At 48.6% G+C, this 22,964-nt stretch overlaps 1 protein-coding gene across 1 annotated transcript in view; it reads right to left on the reverse strand.

Moving 5' to 3' along the window:
• The window catches only part of PREX1 (phosphatidylinositol-3,4,5-trisphosphate dependent Rac exchange factor 1), a 195,941-nt gene that overhangs the window by 66,098 nt on the left and 106,879 nt on the right, over positions 1–22,964 (reverse strand). Inside the window, exons 6-7 of the mRNA XM_053574009.1 lie at positions 9,677–9,838; positions 3,679–3,812 (exon numbers count right to left, since the gene is read on the reverse strand). Of these exons, the coding sequence (XP_053429984.1) occupies positions 3,679–3,812; positions 9,677–9,838 (296 nt within the window). The remainder of the gene's footprint in view (positions 1–3,678; positions 3,813–9,676; positions 9,839–22,964) is intronic.

Consider the following 22,964-nt stretch of genomic DNA (forward strand, 5'->3'; position numbering starts at 1 on the left):
GCACAGAGGATCTTAAGGGTACCTCAACATTTTTTAAAGATCATTAATTAAATTATTTTCAAAAGAAGTTCAAAGCATATTCTTCTTTTTGACCAACATACTTTAAGTGTGCTGCTTAAATTTAACTATAGCTTCCAGTGTACCATGAGACAAAAAAGGTTGAAAATCGCTGCTCTAGACTATCTTGACTAATACAGATTTTAATACCATTTACTAGGAATAAGGAAGCACCAAGGAGATAAAGGTATGGTACAAAAGTTAACAGGAAATAGAAGAATCCTACTTTAAACACAATTTAAGTGTGAGCTACTGCTGAGATACCCAAATGAAGATATATATTTGTATTTCTTTTACTTCACTACGTACCAAGTTATGATTCTTTTTTTTTTTTTTTTTTTTTGTAGAGACAGAGTTTCACTTTATCGCCCTCGGTAGAGTGCCGTGGCCTCACACAGCTCACAGCAACCTCCAACTCCTGGGCTTAAGCGATTCTCCTGCCTCAGCCTCCCGAGTAGCTGGGACTACAGGTGCCCGCCACAACGCCCGGCTATTTTTTGATTGCAGTTTAGCCGGGGCCGGGTTTGAACCCGCCACCCTCGGTATATGGGGCCGGCGCCCTACTCACTGAGCCACAGGCGCCACCCCTTTTTTTTTTTTTTGAGACAGAGTCTCACTCTGTCACCTGGGGTAGAGTGCCGTGGCATCACAGCTCACAGCAACCTCAAACTGTTGGGCTTGAGCAATCCTCTTGCCTCAGCCTCTCAAGTAGCTCCAACAATCTACCCGCCTCGGCCTCCCAGAGTGCAGGATTATAGGCAGAGCCACCACACCTGGCTCTTACCAGGCCATTATTCTAACCACTTTAACTTGTGTACCCTTCACATGTATTACTTGACATGCATTACTTTAAAAAAAAGACAACTCCATGAAACGAAGGCTACTTTTATCCCCATTTAACAGACAGGAAAACAAAGGCACAAACAGCTGACATAACTTGCCCAAGGTCACAAGCTCGGAAGCAAGGCGGCCTCTGAGTTCCTAACTGCTACATGCTACCACTGCTGCCACTAAGATGCCAAAGAAGCAGCTGAGATACAAGAGACAGCTCTTCTGGGCCTCGGTTTCCCCTTCTGTAGAATGGAGCCAGACTTCTAAAACACTCCCTTCCACTTTTCACTCTGACATGGAAGGTCTGTATTAGCCCCGAGGCTCTCTGAGTCAGAGACCTCCCCTGACCCATGTCTCAGACGGGTGGTGCCCCGTGTGGCCCACGCAAAGACAAAAACAGTCAGCAGACACCTAGCTGCTTCATAGTCAGACTGGGAGTTCTACCCACCATTGCCCAATCCCTGGACCTCTCAGAGCTCAGCCCTCTGGCTCTCCATCCAGAGGCAAGAATGCTGGCTGCCTGCCAGGTTCTCTCAGGAGACAGATGTGCCCTTTCCCTCCAGCCAGCCCAGCTCGCTTGCAGAACTGAGTCAGAGAATGGCCTTAAAAGAGTTCACGATAGCCACAGGGAAGATCCTAGAAGGCATATTTGGAATCCAATACTATCAGTATCGGCTGCTGTCCCCCCACAGGTGACATCGCTCCGGAAGAGAAGGCCCCTGCAGCAGGGAAATCAAGGGCGGGGAGCAGGTCACAGAGGCCTGAACCGACACTCTGTTTCCTAAACCCCAGTATTCGGGAAAAAGTGCCTGATTCAGACAGCCCAGGGCGGGGTGGCAGGGAAGGCTAGTGGTGGACGTTGGTAGTAGCCTTGGAATTGCCAAAGGAGGATGCTCAGGATGGCCCCGGTGAGGACAGAGAGGGAGCAGGGAGAGAGGAGGAAGGCAGGTATGGAAGGAGAAGAGGACAGCACACAGCAGCAGACAGGCCTCCAGGAGTGGGCGGGAAGGAGAGAGCAAGGGAGGGCGGGACGGGCTGAGCCAGCACCCAGAGACGACAAGAGAGGGAGACCCAGGCCTCCAACAAGAGGGGCCAGAGGGAAGGCGCTTGGGACCCCATTGAGTAAGAACCCCAAAACGTGTGGAGGTAAGTTAACCCCTGGTTTGCGCATTCACTGTGTGCCAGGCACGCTTAACATAGTTAAGGTGCACAATGGCTCCGATGGGGGTTGATCATCCCCATTTTGCAGAAGAGAAAACTGAGGCTCGGAGAGGCCCAGAGAGGAGGAAGACATTGAGAAGCCCACACATGCACAGGGAACACCTACTTTTCTTCCTACAGTAAGTTCCTCACCACAATCTCGGAGGAGAGGACAGCAGAAACAGATAAGGAAAACTGGGGCTCAGAGACAGTAAGTGATGTGGCCGGGACCACAGAGCGTTATAGGCAGTGCTGAGAGTAGAGCCTGGGGTGTGGACCTCAACCCTCAGCAATAGCTTTTGCTAGATAAAGGAGTAAAGAAGCCTCCAGAAAGTCACTGTTTCATCACTGAGACAAAGCAACAGGAGAGAGAATTGGAAAACTGCTGCACTGGCCAACTGAGACCAACCTCTACCCGCCAGGAAGGAAAAGACTAAAAGGCAAGAATCCCTCTGTCCACCAGTCCACCCACCTGCTACCTTCCCCTTTCTCTGAATCCGCCAGCCAGCCACCTCCTCAGTCATCCAATTATGTCACCTTCCAGACCAGCGTCTAACCATCTCACCAACTATCAATGAACACCTACCCGCCCATCAACGTGCCCATCCAACTGGCCCTCTATCCACTAATCTCCAAACTGCCACCCACCCTTCCCAATTACGTAAACCCCCAACCGTCCCTCCATCTACCCATTCACTCAACAAACCACCATGTTAAGGCCCCAACCCACCGTTCATCTAAACACACACCTGCCTGTCTTCACCTCCATTTCTCCAGCTGCCCCAACAGCCATATGTCCCCTACCTTTCCATCTATCCCTCCATCCAGCCATCTCCGACACCTCCAACCCTTCAGCCACTCACCCATCCATCTGCACATCAGTTCATACATCCACCCGCGTTCTTTCCCTCCCTGCCTCCTTTCACCTACCATTCAGTCATCTCCCAACTGCTGGCCATCTGTCTGTCCTTCCTCCCTTACGCCCACACCCCATCATTCACACTGGCCATCACATGCACACAACCCTCCTCCTGCTGGACCTTAGAACTAGAGGATGCTGGTGTCACAAAGAACCTCTCAACTCCACTCCCATCTAGACCGACGGTACCTGATCCAGTAGTCACAGGAAGCTACTGGGCACACAAAATGAGGCTGGGGAAAAATAAGATCTGCTGTAAGTGTAACATACATATCAGATTTTTAAGACTTAGTATAAAAAAAGAACATAAACTGTCTCTTTCATAATTCTAAGAGCTAATTATAATTAGGCATGTAATTATAAGTTAGTAGTATAATAAACATCTGGGAATATATTAGGTTAAATAAAATATACTGTTTAAATTCATTTTACCTGTTTCTTTTTGCCTTTTTTTTAAACTAGAACATTTAAATAACGTATGTGGCTTACATTGTACTTCTACTAGAGAGCACTGATTAGAACTAACCCTTCAACTCACAAAAATGAAAAGGGAGGCCCAGAGAGGGCAGTGACAAGCCCAAGGTGTCACCTCAAGAAGGTGGCTGGTGAGACCCCATCCCAGCCTTTCCGGCCACCTGTGCAGCCCCGTCCACAGCTTCCTGGCAACTCACCTGGATTTCCGCTTGCAGTAGACCAGGAGGTTGTCGAAGAGGAAGAAGGCCCTCTCCTGGATGTTGCCTGCGGAGATTTTTAACAAAGTCCCTTGCAGGAGGAGCTGCGTGCAGATGTCGGTGAGGTTGGAGCCCTGGAAGGGTGATGAGGACACAGGGATGAGCCGACCTGGAGGGCACCGGCAATAGCTGCGTCCTTTCTCAGAGGCAAAACCTACCACCACCTCCCTCCACACCCCGAAAACTCCAAATGCACCTCTACAGACAAATCTGTCAGCAGACAGAACGTCAACGCCACTTGCTGAGCGTGCCAGAAGGATCCTAGGAGAGCACATCCATGTGACCATACGTCCCTTTTACAGGCGAGGGACTTGGGATCAGGCACACACAGCTGACAGCGGGTCCTGCTCAGCGTCTGGTTGACTTTTTGTTTCGGCTTTTGTTTGGGGGCTTTATTTTCTACCTGCCCCTCCCCCTTATCTATGTCTTGACCTGTTACTGTATCTCCCCTGCAAGAAGACCGCTTCCATTAAGGACAGAGCTGATAGCAGACATACACCCTGAGTATTCTGAGCACCTACAACACTCTTTGGCAAACCAAGTGGGTTTGCCTGCACAGACCCTGGGAGCCTGCACAGACCCTGGGAGCACTCCATCTAGCTGAGGATGTGCATGTCGATGAGGACAGCTCCCAACTCCACTACGTCTATGCTGATGGGCAGCAGGTGGCCGAGCTACTTTTTTTTTTTTTTTTTTTGTGGTTTTTGGCTGGGGCTGGGTTTGAACCTGCCACCTCCGGCATATAGGACTGGCGCCTTACTCCTTGAGCCACAGGCACCACCCGGTGGCCGAGCTACTAAGTGGGCATGACACTCACTGAACTTCAGTGGGGAAAGGCATCAGGAGGTGCCAGCCTGGCCATGGTAGACAGTGAAGATAAAAAGGCTGAGAGTGGGGTTGGGGACAGCCTGGCTGAGAAGAGTCCACAGAGCGGGGGACCACAGAGGTCTTTCCAGGGCTGAGAGGACCCAGGCAAGGGCAGTGAGATACTAAAGTCCAAAAAGAAGAAGCTGGAAAGAGATGCAGGCAGACACAGATGCCAACTGAGGCGGCCCCTCCACTGTCCCCTGAATCCATGCCATGTTCTGATATTTTGGGGTGCTGTTGCTGACACCTGGCTACCCAGTCACAGACTGCACACTCCAACCTGCCTTATACCGGGTGTGGTCATGTGACTGGATTATCCCCAATGGGCCCCAGTGCCATTGCACTTCCTTGAAATAAAATTACTTCCCTCCACTTCCTCTCTCTTCCTCTTTCTACAGGCTGGTGGAAAACGCTGTAGCAGAGGGGGGAGCCAGGAGTTGGAAGGAAGCTGGGTCACCACCGGAGCAGAGCCGTCCCACCCCATCTGAGTGCCCACCCCTCACCACTCATGAGAAGCACATGTCCCCTCCTCCTCTGCCTCCTCCCCCCCTCACAGCAGGCAGCCACAGACTTCACCTAACACCGTGAAGGGAGGACAACAGGCTGCCTCTGACATTCCAGCCAGAGGAACGAACATTAAGCAAAAGCAGTGTTCTAAGGGGCATTCACGGGACAGACCTGCAGACACAGTGAAGGGAGAAACAAAGAGAAGTGACACTGTCCCCACCTGGAAATGAATGTGGCGAGAAGGGAGGGAGAATTCTCAGAATCGCCTTCCCCAAAAGCTTCAGACCCAGAACCACCATGGAGTTCCTACCCCAGGTCACTTGCTGACTCAGTTGTTTCTGAGATACAGTGAGGGGAACTGAGAGATCAGGCTGTCGGCCACCTGCCCTGCCCTCTCTCTCTGCTGTCAGAGCTGGTCTGCTCTGTGCCCGTGGTCCAGATGGATGCAACAAACTTATTCACTCAAAAGGGCCAGAAATTCCTCTGGGGCCCACGATGATGCCCAGGCAACTGCCCTCCTTATGGGTCAAGAGCTGTGAAGCTAGGACAGGGACTTGGACCCTCTGACACTGCACTATGGGCCCACGTGGTCATGGATGCTGGCACAGTGTTGACTCCCCTAGGACAGACCCATGGATGCCATGATGAAGAGCCCACAGGGGCCGCCAGTGTCCTTGCAAACAGGCCTGGGGGAGGGGCTTCACCAGCTCTGGCAGGGCACCAGTTCAGCAGCTCCTCCGCCCACATGCCACCCCCTCCCCTAGCCTTGCCTTACTCATGCCCTCCCACCAGCCCTCCCAGGCTCCACATGAAGATTTTAGCTGGTACCCAACCCAGCTACAGAATCTGGGGGTGACACAGCCCTACACCTGAACCCTGCCACCAAGGCTGTGATGGGGACCTGTGAGAAGTACACTCAGCACAGAAGCTGCCTTGCAAACTTGCCCAAGACCACCCAGCAAACTGCCTCTGAGATGCCAGGCACACTACAGTGGGATGCCCAACTCTCCCTGAAACTCAAGACCCCTGGGCAAAGGTGGTGCTAGGGACAAGACACACAGGGAAGAGGCTGAGCACCAAGGTCCTTCCAGACCTTGCAAACTCAACCAAACCAAAAGCAGTAACATTCAGGATGACAAGGGCTTGCACATTAAAGCTTGCACATTACTCTCCCAGTGCTGGGTACTAGATTATACAAACTCAGCTAATCCTTACAATAGGTCTCATTCTACAGAGGAGGAAACTGAGGCACAGAGTAGTGGAGGGACTTGTTTGAGGTCACACAGGTGGTAAGGGATACAGCTGGGATTTGAAGCCAGGCTGTCCACACTGTCCTACTCACTCACCTCTGCCTTCAGCTGCCCCTTCCAAGGTAACCTGAAGATCTTTCCATACAATCATTAGTCTAGAGCAGAGGCCTCCAAGGGGGAGAGACATATCCCATGGGGAGCCCAGAGCATCCCAGGAAAGTTGGAAAGAAAATTTGAAAACTCGTATTTAGATTTTTTTCTTTTTTAGCTGATTTTATGTTTCCTCTCTCCTGTTTCCTTCTCTGCCATGAGTTAGCAGTTGGTCAGCTCTTAAACCCAGGCTTCCAGAGCCTGCAAGAGGCTTATTAAGAACATGCTTTTCCTTTTTATTACTATGAGCTTCACACGAGAGCCTATGGAGTCGGCTTGTATCTAGAGTGTCCCTCTGCAGGAGGGTCAGCCCACACTGGGCACAAGTTCTAGTCAAGGCTACAGGACACATTTTCCATCTAAAAAAGATAAAAGATCATGCTTTGCTGCCACAGCTGCTGCTGATATTATTAAGCATTTCCCCTGAGCCATGCCCTATTCTGAGTGTTGTGCAGCCATCAACCACCACCCCCCAGTCCTCAAGTGACCCATGAGAAGGGTACTACCATTACCCAGACTTTCCAGATAAGGAAACTGAGGCAAAGGATCCCTCCACACAGAGGGAATGGCTCCCTCGCTGACTGCCAAGGTATTGCGACATGCTGGCATTTCTTTGTGGATTAATTTATCTGGTTTTAACTAAGCCAGTCTCATGCCAAAAAGAAAGGGGTGAGTGACTTACAAGTGTCATGATACACACACACACACACACACACACAGATGGGAGATGAAACTAATGAGTGATGCAAGTCCAAATAAACAGCAAGAAAGTAGCCAAGAGAAGACTCCCCTGACCTGAGAACAAGCCCCTCAACAGCCATATTCCAAAAAGAAATGACAACCTTTTAATCGGATCAGCAAGAGGTCACAGAAAAAGATATAAATTATCAAGACGAGTATCTGAAATAAGGATCTGCAACCACTATCGCTCACTGTGAACTAGCCCCTAAGCCATACTGTCTCCAGAGGTTGTAGCTGTTGATAGCATAAAGCCGTTGCAACCAGCTTTACTCTAAAACATTGTTTTTCTAGAAAGAGCACATGATTTTCACAATAAGGATCAAACTGTATTTAAAAACCTTTCCACTTGGCTCGGCACCTGTAGCTCAGAGGCTAGGGTGCCAGCCACATACACAGGAGCTGGCAGGTTCAAATCCAGCCCGGGCCTGCCAAACAACAATGACAACTACAACCAAAACATAGCCGGACATTGTGGCGGGTGCCTGTAGTCCCAGCTACTTGGAAGGCTGAGGCAAGAGAATCACTTAAGCCCAAGAGTTTGAGGTTGCTGTGAGCTGTGATGCCACAGCACTTTACCGAGGGCAACAAAGTGAGACTCTATCTCAAAAATGATTTCCACTTCATGGAAAATCATTTATGTTTTCCAGAGGACGATAACTTCAGAGATATTATTACTACAATTAAACAAAGGGAGGGAAATGAGGCCCACAGAGAAGGACAAACTTACACCACAGCAGGGAAGTCTGTAACTTATAGGGCTGGGCCTCAAAAACCAGTCACTGAGCCTCAGTTTCCTCATCTGTAAAGTGGGGATATTAATAGCATCTCTCTGATAGCACTGGAAGCACATAACAGGTGCTCAATGGTTGCCGACAATTCTGATTCTAGGTCACTTTATTTCCTACCGACCCTAGAAATGGTGATCAAAATAAGGGCCATTGACTTCTCAAACTGCAGATTTTCAGGGTCAGAAAGGGTTCTCAAGACCCTTAGTTCCTATTTCCCTGGGCCCTTACCATAAGAATGCATCTGGAAATCACTTCTGTTCTGGCTGCCAAAAAGCTTGCTCAATATCCTCTCCACAGGGGCCCATGTGAGAAATTTCTTTTCCAACTGACAGCCAGGAAACTCTCTGTCTCCCAGAACTGTTCCACTGTTTCCTTTTTTGGCACTGAGCATTAGGCAACTTATGTGTGCTGCTCTTTTCACGTTGGCTGCCAGGAAGCTCAAAGCCCAGACAGATGTTTAAATGAATCAATGTTATTTGTTCTTGAGGGTGAAAATGGCCATGTGACCTGCTTCTGGCCAATGAGATGAAAGGGAAGTCTCCCTAAGGCTTCTGGAAAAGGTCTTCGTCCACTGGGGAAAAAGAGCTCATTTACTGCCCTGGCCATGCCCACCTCTGGTTTTGAACACATAATGCTGGGCACTGCTGCCTTTATAGAAGCACAAGGGAAAGAAGAGGATCAAAAGAGACCAAATCAGAGCCCTGACATCATGAGCCTGTGGCGGGAGTTCCTAGAGGGTGTGCCCTAATGCACACACTTGAGCATCAGGCAACTTTCAGTTGGAGGAAACAGAAACCAAGCTATGTATTTTAATCAGAAAGGAATAAGGGTCTTACTCAATTGCTGAAGAAGGCTAAAGAAGCCATGAATCCAGGCTGAGCCTTCCAGAAAACTGACAACTCTGTAGAACTGGCCCACTGGGGGAGCCAAGAGTCTTTCATCTTTGCTCTTAATCTTCCATTACAGCTGTATTTACTCTGATACTGATTTCTTCATTTATTCGCATGTTCCCATTTCCTTCCACAGATTTGTAGGGAACCTCTAATAATCTAAGTAAGGCGTAGGGGCTTAAACAAATAAATCACATACAATCCAAGGATTTCAAGAATCCCATCCCCTAATAATCATGATAGTAATATCAACTAATCTATCATTTATTGAGTACTACATGCCAGGTATGATGAGGATACTGAAGTTCAGAGAAGTTAAGGCATTTGCCTAAAGTCTCCCAGCAAGGGAGTGCCAAAACCAGAATTCTGTCCTTGGAGCATGCACTTAAACGCTACCCTTAACCTTGAAGCCTACAGGCCAAAGGACTATAATACCAGGCAGGTAAGGAAATTCATGGAAGAGAATGAGTAGAGGGCAACAGGGAAGGATGGGGTCTGAGAACTAGAGGCTCCAGTGGTTGTGGCCATGGGACACAGGTACCCAGAGTTACCAATGTTTCAAGGGAAATCTGATTTTTATGTGGATTTAATTGAAAAACAATTGAGCACTGTTTTACAAACACTGTTTAAGCCAAACAAAATATACTGCAGACCAACCCTGGTGCCCAGGCTGCCATCTGTGCCTGCAGCTGGGGGCCCCCCGGCCCCTCTCCAGCACAGGAGGCCCCTCCTGCCCTGTACGCACCTCCCAGCCTTCAATGTGGGACTGCAGCTGCTCCAGAGCCTCCAGCTTCTCCATCTGCCTCTTGGTCTCATTGATGTTGGAGCAAACGGTCTTCATAGCCTGCAGGGCATTCTGGACTGCAGGATGGTCCGGGTGCTTGCCGGGGGTCCTCTTGGCCAGCTCCTAGGGTACAGGTGGGAGCAGAGAGGAGAGATATCAATCCAGAGGGGACTCGGCCTGGAGCTGAAGCCCAGATTTGCTCCATACAAGCTGTGTGACCTGGGCTGGTGAACATCACTCATCCATTCACTGTGTGACCCAGGGCTGGTGACCATCACTCTTCCATTCATTCACTCATTCTATAACTGCCACCTGAGCACCTCCCCCTAGGTGGGCAGTGTTCTAGGGTCTGGGGATAAATTTATTAACAAAACTGACAAAAATGCCTCATCTGGTGGATGTTTCATTCTAGTAAAGAGGATGGGCCAAAATTTACAGAAAATCAAATATATAATAAAATGTCAAGAAGTGAAAATACTAAGGCTTGGGAGGCTGAGGCAAGAGAATCGCGTAGGCCCAGGAGTTAGAGGTTGCTGTGAGCCGTGTGAAGTCATGGCACTCTACCCAAGGGCGGTACAGTGAGACTCTGTCTCTACAAAAATAAATAAATAAATAAATAAAACACTAAGGCAAATCATAATGAGGGGACAGGGAAATGTTTCAGATAGGGAGATCAAGGGAGGCTCCTCTGAGGAGGTGACAAGACAGTGGCCTGAGGATAAAGCAGGCCAGATAGAGGGAACAGCAAGGGCAAAGGGTCTGGGGTAGGCGTGTACATGGTACGTAACTAGAACAGCAGAGAGGCGATATGTGTGCAGTGGCACCCACGACAGAAACCGAGACATCAGTGGGTCACGGAGGTGGCCTCAGACACTGTTCCTCCGCAGCCCATTTTCTTATCTGTGTAATACCTCACCCTCACAGGGAGGTGGGACAGGGCGTGTAAAGTGGCCAGTGTAAAGCCTGCTCCTAATCCACAAGCCTCCACCACCATCATTTCTCACTCTCTGCTCACCCCTCACCTCAGCCACATGTGGGGACATTCTAGAGGCCAGGCCAGTATTAATCAGAAGACTTCAACCACGTACTGCACGTGACGAGAGAGGAAGCAAGGAGGAACAGATTAGCTACAACTCGAGATACCAGGGAAGATTCTCAGGCCGAATCACCCAACCACCAGCCCACCAGCATTTCACCCCAGACCGTGCAACGGAGACAAATTTCTTGCACCATCTGACACATAGAGCATGCCCAATGGTTCCTATCTTTCCCCACAGCGCCATCTCTCAGCTCCCTCAAAAGTCACAGATAACGTCCCCACAGACATGATGCTTTCATGTGGTGGTGACGCACACTGGCTCTGCTCCGCTAAGTGGGTGGCCTTGGGCCAGTCTCCCCTCCACCCTGAGCCTCAGTTTCATCACCTGTAAACCAGTGATGATGAGGATGGCGATGATGACAATGACGACAGCAGTTAACACCTTCTGAGCCTTCGCTCTGCGCTTGTGAGGTAGGCTCTGTTATTACCCATCAATAGATGAGGAGACTGAGGCACAGCAAGATAGCGCAAGGCCTGAAAGAAGTTCAGGAGGAACAGATATTGAAGCCAGGCCATCTGGTTGTGCTCATGGTTGTGGTGAGGGAAAAATCAGATACTGCAGGAAAAGTACTAGCGCCTTCATGGTAGCTGTCAGCATCCCCGCCACGGTATAACAATACACGCTGGCTGTTATCGGGAGCAGTGGTGTACCACGATGCATGTGATCTGAGCACTCCCTGCAGAAAACCAACTCTAAAAACATCCTTTCTCTGTTCATTTCACATTTTCCCTGCCTGAAAATGTGCATCCCCCTTTCCAAAGACTAGGTCTTAACAGTCCTGAGGCTGGAATGTTCTGCACCATCAGCCCTGCTGTGTGCTAGGCACATGCCAGAGGGCTTCGTGGGAGGGGAAGACAAAGCCCTGCTCTTTCTTTGGAGGCAGCAGCAATGCCAGGAAGGAGCTTCCACAGGAGTGGGGGGCTTCGGGGTGTTGTGGGGAGGACAGATAACAGTTCATATCAAGCCCATGTGATCCTCATTATCTACTCTATAGGCAGGCACTACCCTCGTTTGACAGACATAAGAACTAAGGCACAGAGAGGTCAGGTCAGCTGACAAGGTCCCATAGGAGATCTGAGCCCAACCAACTGGGCTCCACCGTTTGTGCTCTAAATCTCTGTACTAAGCCGGGCACAGTGGCTCACATCTGTAATCCTAACACTCTGGGAGGCTGAGGCAGGTGGGTTGCTTGAGCTCAGGAGTTTGACACCAGCCTAAGCAAGAGCAAGACCCTGTCTCATAAAAATAGAAAAACTAGGACGGCACCTGTGGCTCAAGGGGTGGGGTGCTGGCCCCATATGCCAGTGGTGGTGGGTTCAAACCCAGCCCCGGCCAAAAACTGAAAAAGAAAAAAAAAACAAAACTAAAAATAGAAAAACTAGCTGGGTGTTGTAGTGGGTGCCTGTAGTCTCAGTTATTCAGGAGGCTGAGGCACGAGGATCACTTGAGCCCAGAAGTTCAAAGTTGCTGTGAGCTATGACGCCACGGCACGCTACCCAGGGCAACAGAGTGAAACTCTGTCTCAAAAAATACATAAATGAATAAATAACTGTACTATTTATAAACTTTCAGACTGTGAAATAGGAATGCTTTCCTCTTATATAAATACATAATTTACATTAATTCAAGGGACATAGAGTGAGAGAGACATGGTGGTCTGAGAAAGTCCCACTGAGGAAAAGGGCTTCCAAGTGGAGCCTGAGAGAAGTGAGGGCATGGGCCATTCAAACACGTGTGGGAAAAGCCCTCGAGGATGGACAGGAGCACAGGGAAGGCCCCAAGGCAGCGAGAAACAGCAAGGAGGCTGGTGAGGCTGCAGCAGAGTGAACGAGAGTGGGAGGGACAGGGAATTCGGATCAGCGTGCTGAAGCCAGATCACGTAAGGCCATGGTGGGGTCTCCGGGTTTCCTCCCCAAAGTATGGGGAGGTGATGGACCTATGCACTGAGCGACTTGCCCTTTAAAGGATCCCTGTGGCTGATGAGAAGAGGATGCACAGAAGGGAACGTAACGTGAACGCAGAAGCAAGAAGGCCAGTTATGGCTACTGCGAGGTTCCAGGCAAGAAAGGATGGTGGCAGTGGTGTGGACCAGGAAGCAATGCGCCTCATTCATTCATTCGTGCATGCATTCATTCACATAGCAAGGCCTCCTGTAAACCTGGCCCCACGCTAAGCCCTCTGTCAGGGACAGATGATGACGACATTGCCCCAAGACCTCCCAGAGCTGACAGCCTGCTTGTAGGCCATGTCTACAGACCAAATTACAATAGAAAACCTTGAACTTATGATTATAATCAGTAATTAAGTTCAGTTCACCAAAGCTACCCCAGTCTCATGTTCTCTGAACAAGTGGTTTTGAGCATCTGGACCTATGTCAGACCTGTCAAGGGCAGAGTGGTGAGTGTGGCCCACCAGCTCCCAGTGGATGGGGACAGAGGCTGCTAGTTAATAAGATGCCCCACCAACCCACACTCATCAACCCCTTCTTCTAAAACAAGGAACAAACAACAATCTAATGGAGTGGCGCCTGTGGCTCAGTGAGTAGGGCACCGGCCCCAAATACCGAGGGTGGCAGGTTCAAACCCGGCCCCGGCCAAACTGCAACAAAAAATAGCTGGGTGTTGTGGCGGGTGCCTGTAGTCCCAGCTACTTGGGAGGCTGAGGCAAAAGAATCGCCTAAGTCCAAGAGCTGGAGTTTGCTGTGAGCTGTGATGTCACCGCACTCTACCGAGGGTGACAAAGTGAGACTCTGTCTCTAAAAAAAGAAGAAGAAGAAAAAAAAAATAACAATCTAATGACCTAAGTCCAGCCCACACCCTGATTTTGTAAATATGGATGTATGGAACCATACCATACTCATTAATTTACATCCTGTCAGTGGCTGCTTTGCACAAAAACAGCAAAATGGAATAGCTATGGTATTCCAACCTATGACCCCCAAGGCTTAAGGGATTTACCATCTGGTCCTTTAAAGGAAAAGTCTGCTGACCCCTGGTCAGGAACAGAACTGACTCTCAGCTGACCCTGAAGCCATCCAGAACAAAGACCATATTCTCAGCCTACCTTGGTCATAGGTTCTAGGCCACAAGCTGTGACCAGAAGTGGTATGTGTGGCTTCCCTTTCCCTCTGTCTCTTCCCCAACTAAAACATGGATATGGTGGGAACATTTGAGGCCCTGGTGCTAAGGGCCCACCCCAGGCCGGCAGAACCTGACAGCAAGGAGCTACCATGTCACACTGGACTGCCCTGAACAGAAATAAGCTTAGGCATTGTTTAAACTGCTATTCAGACTGTGCACAGTGGCGCACACCTGTAATCCTAGCACTTTGGAAGGCCGAAGCCGGTGGATTGCTTGAGCTCAGGAGTTCGAGACCAGCCCAAATAAGAGCGAGTCCCCATCTCTACTAAAAATAGAAAAATTAGGCTCAGCGCTTCTAGCTCAGCAGCTAGGGCACCGGCCACATATACCAAGGCTGGCAAGTTTAAAGCCAGCCTGGGCCTGCCAAACAACAATGATGACAACTCCAACAAAAAAATAGCCGGGCGTTGTGGTGGGCACCTATAGTCCCAGCCACTTGGGAGGCTGAGGCAAGAGAATCGATTAACCCAAGAGTTTGAGGTTGTTGTGAGCTGTGATGCCACAGCATTCTACAGTGGGTGACACAGTGAGACTCTGTCTCCAAAAAAAAAGAAAAGAAAAGAAAAATTAGCCACGAATCATGGCAGGAGCCTGTAGTCCCTTGAGAGGCTGAGGCAGCAGGATCCCTCAAGCCCAGGAGTTTGAGTTTGCTGTGAGCTAGGCTGACACCATGACACTCTAATCTGGGCAACAGGGTGAGACTCTATCTCAAAACAACAACAAAAATACCCTGTTGTTTAGGGGCGCTGTCACTAATCACTATCCTATGCTAGGATAAATACATCCTAGTATAAAAAGATCCTACCTTGGAGTGTCACTTGGGATAAATTCCCCATAAAATTGTCTTTCCTCCTGTCGGCTCTATTTAGCTCGGCATCTTGAAGTGCAGGGAGGAATTAACTCGCCTCCCATGATCCCAGCAGGCAGGTGCTTTATCATCCCCACCCAAGGGAGGAGGAAGCAGAGGCTCACACAGAAGTGAGGCCACTGCCCCAGGCTGCAGATGACCCAGTGGCCACACAGCCTAGCTCTGGTGCTCACATTTTGTAATCAAAACGCCATGATTCTCTAGTCGGGCGGGCTGGGCCTCTCCCCACCTTCCCCCACAAGTAGGAAGCCTCCCACCACTTTTATTCCTGAAACTAAACCTGTCACACCCCTCTGATGGGCACGGCCACCACATCTGCTCCTTCCAAACCCCTGGAAGTTGGAATTTCAGCAACCCTCCTTCAGAGAGTTCCTTGTGGGGCTGTCAACATCCAGAGTAAAGAGGAAAAAAAGATGATTTCCCTTTTCAGTGTGGCTGCCTCCACCTCTATGCTTGCCCTAGACCAGCTCTGGAGCCGGGGAATTGAAATCAAACAAGACCTGGCCAGACCCTTGGTTCTGGACCCAAACTGCAGGGACATGTTGGCTTTGGAGTCTTGGTTTTCAGGGGCTATGGCTTCGCTCTGCTGAGCTCCAAAGGCTGAGGGCCCATGCCTGCCTCCAGGCTGGACACTTGCTGTCTCCTCTCCTGGAATATTCTTCCTCAAGATCTTAAGAAGGCAACACAATAGGACTCCGTAAGGATACCCACTGAGATCAGTGGGAAAGAACTGAGCATCAAGAAATCAGTCCTTACAATTATGGCCAATTAATTTTCAACAAGGATGCCAAAGCAATTAAATGGGAGAAAGTAGAGTCTTTTGAACAAATGATGCTGGAACAGCTGAATATTCGTGTGTAACAGAATGATGCTGGACCCCTTCCTCACGCTGCACACAAAATTATCTCAAAATGGATTGTAGACTGAAATTTAAGAGTTCAAACTATAAAACTGTTAAAAGGAAATATAGGAATAAATCTCTGTGCCCTTAGCTTAGGCAAAGTGTTCTTAGATATGAGAACAAATGTATAAGCAAGTGAAAAAAAACAAACTGGACGTCATCAAAATTAAAACCTTTTCTGCTTTAAAGGACAGTCTCAGGAAAGTAAAAAGACAAGCCGTAGAATATAAGAAAATGGTGTAAATTATATACCTGATGAGGGACGTATACCTAGAATATACAAAGAACTCTTAAAACTTAACACGATGAGGGCGGCGCCTGTGGCTCAGTGAGTAGGGCGCCGGCCCCATATACCGAAGGTGGCAGGTTCAAACCCAGCCCTGGCCAAAAAGTGCAAAAAACAAACAAAACAAAACTTAACACGATGAATAATCCAATTTAAAAAATAGGCATAGGATTTAAACAGGCATTTCTCCAAAGAGGATATACAAATGGCCAATAAGCTGTCAATAAGCAGATGAAAAGATGTTAAACATCATTTGTGGAAATACAAAACTAAACCAAAATGAGATGCCATGTCACATCTACTAGCATAGCTAGAATCAAAAAGATGAACAATGAGAAACGTTGGGAAGGATCTGGAGAAACCAGAACCATCGGAAACTCCTGGTAAGAATAAAAAATGGTACGGCAGCTTAGGAAAATAGTTTAGCAAGTCCCTTGTGACATCTTGATCCATTCATATCTGAGGCCATCTACCCATATACTTTTTAGTTATGTGAGCCTATGAGGTCTGACGAGTAAGGTCACGACCTCATCCTGGGAAAAAGTGCTACATACCTACCTCATTACGGAATATCACTCCGCTCACCTTCGAGGTAGTCCCCTTGGGAAGCTATGCACTTAGCTCACCCTTCAAAGAAATTTTGAAACTCTTTTTCTGGAATGGCCATCAGAGTTGTTATCATACTAGGTCTGACAATAGAGTTCACAAACTCATCCCAGGAATAGTGTGCTACATACCTCATTGCTGACTATCTCTCTGGCCACCTTTTAAGTACTCCTTTGGGCCACCTTGTGACCATTCAAATAATGAGGTATCTAGCACTTTTTCTAGGATGAGTTCACGAACTTAACTGTCCAGCCTCATACATATACATTTTGCATATACATATGTTGCTTCACCCTAGCTACTTGAGCTGGTTTTTCCACACCTTTTCTTTGAAAGAGTTCTCGCTGCTTTACAATCTCAGAAAGAACTCAAGGATTTGGAATCCAAGAGGTGGCTCAGTCCCCCTCACACAAGCATAAAATACGGGTATCTTTTAAAGCTAAGGGGAGTTTGAACTACACTCACAAAAGTCTAACACACAAAGCAAGGGCAGGAAGGAGACTCCTGCTCAATTCGGAACTGATCAGACTATCTTAGTAAATAGAACAGAGTCAGGTTCAAAGGAGACAAACTATGGTATAGAGAACTCTAGAATCATATCCAAAGAGGAACAGCTTCATGAACTTACATGGCCTTGCCCAAAGAAGATTTTTGGAAGGAACCCAAGAGCTGCTTGCTAAACATATTAGGAGGATTACACAACTAAGAAGCCCACTGGATCCCTGAGACCTCAGAGTCCAGTGGGACTGATGCAGCAGACTGCCATCCGATTGAGTTAATCCACTTCTACACCAACTGGAGCCCTGACAAGAGAGGGGAATGCCTTATAAGGTAGTGAGCGCCCCATCACTAGAGATACCAATAATCCACTCAGGTCCACTTATGCCTTATTCTAGCTCAAACAGCACATCAGATCAAGAAATCGGACAGCCTTTGGTTAAAACAAAGGTTTCTGGGCAAAGGGGGCTGTGGTTCAAAGCCACCCTGCACCACTTCTGAGCTATTCAACCTTGTACAAATGACCTCACCTCCCTGAATGGAATAACAGTCGCTTCCTAAGGTTACTATAAGGATCAAATGGAATGATGAGGGTAAAAGTCTCAGTGCACAGGAAGGACATGATATTTATTAGCATCATCATCACCCTAATTTTTGTAGTATTAACAGCTTATATTTATTATTTCTACAGAGTAGGAACAGTGAAAGCAGTCACAGCAGTAATCATAACAGCTCGCATCTACTGAGAACTGCCTGCGTGCCAAGCGCTGTTCTAAACATTTTTTGTTCTAAATTTAAATGTATTAAGTTATTTCATCCTCCAATCACCCCCAGTGAGGTGGGTGCTAATATTGTATCCACTCTATGTATGAAGAAACTGAGCCACAGAAAGGTAAAGCCTCTTGCCCAAGGCCAAGTAGGAGCTGGTGGAAACTAACCAAAAGCTGGAAATGAATAATACCTCCAAATTAGAGTCTCAGAACACGGAATGTCTGAGCAGGGTAGACCCTGGAAAGCCTTTGAAAAACTGAGAGCAAGGAAGGAAAGGGGTGTGCCCAGGGCCCCCCGTGAGTCAGCAGCAGAAGCTCCTCCAAGAGCCACTAGCAGACCTTCCCCGGCATCCAGCCCTCAAGCCCCATGTGGTTTCACCTGAGGTGAGGGCTTCCTAGAAGAAAGGATGTCAGAGCAGAGGGGCCGGGTGCTTCTGCGAGATGACACAGCTCCTGGCACCCTTCCAGCCACATTTACCAAAAGGGTACCTACAGGTGCCCGCTCTGAGAAGCCCACTCATGTCCCCTGAGTGTGGTCCCTGCCCACAGCAAGGCCATGAGAGACAGCTGGGGACACAAGGCCTCACACTCCAGACGATACCTGGCAGCAAACCAGCGTGGCTGGTCCAAGGTCTACTTTGGTCAGCCTTGCTCAAGGCACAGGAAAGGACTGGAGGAAGAACAAAGGGCCCAGAGAAAGAGACACAGAAGTGGGATAGAGGGAGGATGTGTCGCAGAGGCCTACAGCTTCCACCTCTGTCCTCTCAGGCCATGGAGTCCCAGAGAGGCCTCTTCAGCTGCTCCCCACGTGGACTCATGATCATGACCTGAGCCTCCCACTCTCCCAGCCACTAGGAGAGCACAGGACCCACACAGAGCCAGCGGGCTTCAGGCTGGGACTTTGGTGAGCATGGTGGGAAAGGCGGCTCTCCTTTCCCGAGGTGGCCACACTGGGCACACACAGGCCTGAGGAACAGTGTCACCCCCATGAGAAAGCAGCCTCTGAGCATAATGCTGGCACAGAAGGAAAGGAGCCAGGGCAAGGAGAGGCTGGGTCTAAGGGCATCACCTGAGCCCAGATGCGGCAAGGCTTGAAGTCATACCTACCCTGAGTCTTGTCTGTTTTCTCTTCTTTTTTTAATAAACAAATTTAAATTAGGCTTTCAAAGCTAAAAAATACAGTTATAAAGTCAGTGATGGGCCGAAATATAAGATGGACCCATAAAACACCATGCAGACAAAGCTGGCTTTGTCACTGGCAGACATGACAATACCTGTCACTCCCTGTGATTGGGGTTAGAAGAGGGCTCAATGGAAACATGGAGGTTAGAAAGGAATAATGTCCCCTCCACAGGGAGAAAAGGGCTGACCATGGGTGGGGAGTACAAGAAATAATGTCACAAGTGGAGTCTGGAACCTAACAGAATAACACCCACTTTCTAGGGACACCTGAGCCCACTCCAGGAAGAAGCTGACCCTGCCATTGGCCACCTACCTCGACTCACACTATCCAAGGGTCTACCACCTCAGCTCGGCGAGGCTGGCATGCTCCTGCCCTCACAGTCCCGGGGTCCCCTCCTGCCATATCTAGGGTGACAGCAGGATACAAACGAACATGTATTCGAGAAACCCACCACCAGCTTTTAAAAAAGGAAAAAAAAAAACAGAAGTGAAAAACATCTGAAGTCCAAGAAAATCCAGAACTGAAATGTTGCCCAGCATAGCAAAGAAACCCCCCATGCATGCAAATCTTATGCAGATTTCATGCAAATATGTCTCCAATTTTAACAACTTCAGGCCCTGGTGCCTGCCTAGGAAAACTATAGCCTCATCTATTAAGAATTAACAGGAGAAAGTAAACAATACTCATGGGTCTTAAAAACTTCCTTCTACTTGAGAGGTAAGAGAAAGGCAGTGGGAAGAGGGCTCAGAGCAGGGAATTCATGTTCCGGCTTTGATGAGGCTATGCTGTGTGACCTTGGACAAGTTGCTATTCCTTTCTGAGCGGGGGCCTCCTGGCTATGCGGGGTAGTGAATGTACCAGGCCAAATGCTCCGACCAACTCTCTCAGCAAAGCAGAAGTTCTGGCTACCTGGGCTTGTATTTCCTCCTGACAATAACTGGTCGGGCTGAATGGTAGCTGCCCCCTCACATGGGACAAGCACTCTCTAGTCTCCCATAGTCCCCACCCACCTTGCTAAGTTACAACCAACCTACTCACTCACTTCCTGCACTGCCCTGCAGGTACCAGTGTTTGTGACCTGGGCTGGCAGGTCTCCAATGACCCTTCCAGCTCCAACATTCAGGGGCTCCCTATCCAACCTTCCAAAACAGGCTCCAGCATGGCTCACAGTACAGTTCTACGCCCCTCACTCCCAAGCCCAAGCTCTACTGAGACACTGACTTAGAGAAGAGGGTAAAATTGTAACCAATGATGATGATGGTGGTGGTGGTGGTGGTGGTGACAGCCACAAATTCCAATTTAGTGGAAGAACAACAAAAAAGGAATAACAAAAAAAAAAAAAAGTAAACCCCCCCCCCAAAAAAACACTATCCAAAATAAAGCAAAATAGGGGAAAAAAGAACATCCAAAAAAGAGGATAAATCAAAAAGAAAGATGGCAAAACCAAGTTCAAATGAGTCAACAGGCACAATAAATATCAGTAGGCTAAAACTCACCTATTAGAAGATATTGTCAGGTAAGATTTTAAAATTAAACTTTATGGGGTTTACAAAAGACATGCCTCAAGTCTAAGGAAAGAGAGAGGTCAATAGTAAAAGAATGAAGCAAGATATCTCAGGAAAATACTCATCAAAAGAAACCTGATGCTATTATTTTAATATGGGGGGATCGAATTGAGACAATTGAAATAGCTAACACAAAACACTTCTAAGCATTTTACAGGTACGTTTACCTTAATCTTCATAATAACCAATGACTAAAGCACTATTTAATAGAGAATGAAACTGGGACACAGAGGGTTCAAGTCACATCTCAAAGAGTCAATGCCAGTAAATTCAGGAGCTAGAATTGATAAAAACAAAAATCATTATAATATTGGAGTTACCAACATTTACCAGCATGACCATCTACCAAGTCAGATGCAAAGTGTTTTCATAAATTTTCTCATTCACTGTCTCATCCAATCTTCACAGCAAGCCTGAGCACCAACTACCATGATCATTTTACAGATGGAGAAATGAAGGCACAGAGAGGTTCAGCAACTTGCCGTTGGTCACACAGCTAAGAAGTAGTAGAGCTAAATTTTAGAATTCAGACTCTCAACCACACGCAGCGTGGCAGAAAACAGTATGCAGGCAGGACCGTGGGGAAAGGTGACCTGGGAAGGCTCCTTGGAAGATGGGGGCATCTGAGCATAGCTGTGTTAGGAAGAGGTGAGAACACACACACACACACACACACCGTGTGTCCCGAGGCTCATACTTTCAGCACACAGGAAAGAGCATGAACTGATGCTAGGGCAGGCTGGGGTTCTGGAGCAGCTGTGGGCGAGGTGTTGGTGCTCAGCCCGAGAGACAGGATGTAGAGTGGGCACTGTGGTCAGGGGAGGACCAGAGCCAGGGCAGAGGAGGCCACAGTGAAGAGACCTCTGACTTCCTGTGCCTTCCCAGCAAGACAGTGACAAGGCCAGATCCCCAGCAAATGGGGAGCTCATTTCATAACCTCAGAGTCAGACAAAAACTCCAAGAGATGGCCCAAAGCACCCAGGGTTAGCAAGAATGCTAGCAAATCAAAATGAAAGACTATACGTCAGAAAATGGGCAAAGGATAGGAAGAGGCGACTCTCATAAAATGTGTCTACCTCTACCACCACCACCTGGTCCAGATGTTTCCTCCCAGGACCACGTAAGTCAAGCCCTCCCTGGTCTCCCTGTCTCCATCCTTACCAAGCCATGGTCTACACACACAGCCAGAGGGATCCTGTTAGAAGTAAGGCAGATGCTGCCCCCACCCGCACCCCCGCTGCTTAAAGCTTCCCACTTGACGCATAGGGAAGATAAAGACCCCACAGTGGCTCACAAGGCCTTACAAGATATGGCCCCAACACCTCTCCCGTCCAGCCCCATCATCTCTCCTATCCAGCCACACCAGCCTCCTTATTGTTCAGCAGACACGTTGGCACATTCCTGTCCCAGGGCCTTTGCATAGGTTTTCCCTCTGTTTGGAAGACTCGTCTCCCAGGTAACCACTGGGCCCCTTCCCTCCCCTTCTTCAGGTCTCTGTTCAAATATTGCCTATTCAATCCAGCCTTCCCCAACCATATTACCTAATACTGTAAACCCCTGAGTCACTCCTGGCCCTTCCTGACCTTTTTAGTCTGATACATCATTTTTCTACAGCACCCAAATAGTCCATCTAAACAAGCACATACATTTCCTCTACGTTCATTTATTATCCAGGCCCCCTCCCAGTAGAATGTCAGTCCCAGGGGAGCAAGGGTTCAGGTTGTTTGGTCCACTCTGCCACCTAGAATGATGCCTGACATGTAACAGTTGCTCAATAAATAGTTGGTGAATAAAGGCATGGGCTTCAAAATCCCTAGAAACTAGCTGACTGTGGTCCTCACTTGGAGATAACCAGAAAGACAAAACTGACTTGCTACGGAAGCAGCGTTCTTACCATGTGTGAGTCGCCGCTTTTTAACACTGTCGTCTCCTCTCCCTTCTGCACCCATGCCACACAAAGTTCTCCTATGTGCCACCTAAAATCCTTTGAAGAGCTGTGAGTAGTAGTATACATCCACATTCCCAGAAACACGTCACTCCCAGATGTCTCCCTCCACCAAGAACGGAGGCCATCACCTCCCCAACAATGGACCTCACTCAGTCCATCCCAGGGGCACTGACCCCAGTATCAGACACATTCCTGCCAGCCAAGTGGACAGATCTAACAGCCAAATGGCAAGGTCCTCATGCTGAGCTTGGGTGACAGGGGTGACAGCTGCATCACCCACAGACAGACATGAGAGGTACAGGAGAACCAGAGACTGTGCACGGACCTAAGGCTCCATCCCAAGTAGCCATTCTGCAAAAAACGCCCCTGACAAAAACCTGCCAG

The sequence above is a fragment of the Nycticebus coucang genome, chromosome 21, assembly GCF_027406575.1.
Source record: "Nycticebus coucang isolate mNycCou1 chromosome 21, mNycCou1.pri, whole genome shotgun sequence".
In the NCBI taxonomy this organism is placed as follows: Eukaryota; Metazoa; Chordata; class Mammalia; order Primates; family Lorisidae; genus Nycticebus; species Nycticebus coucang.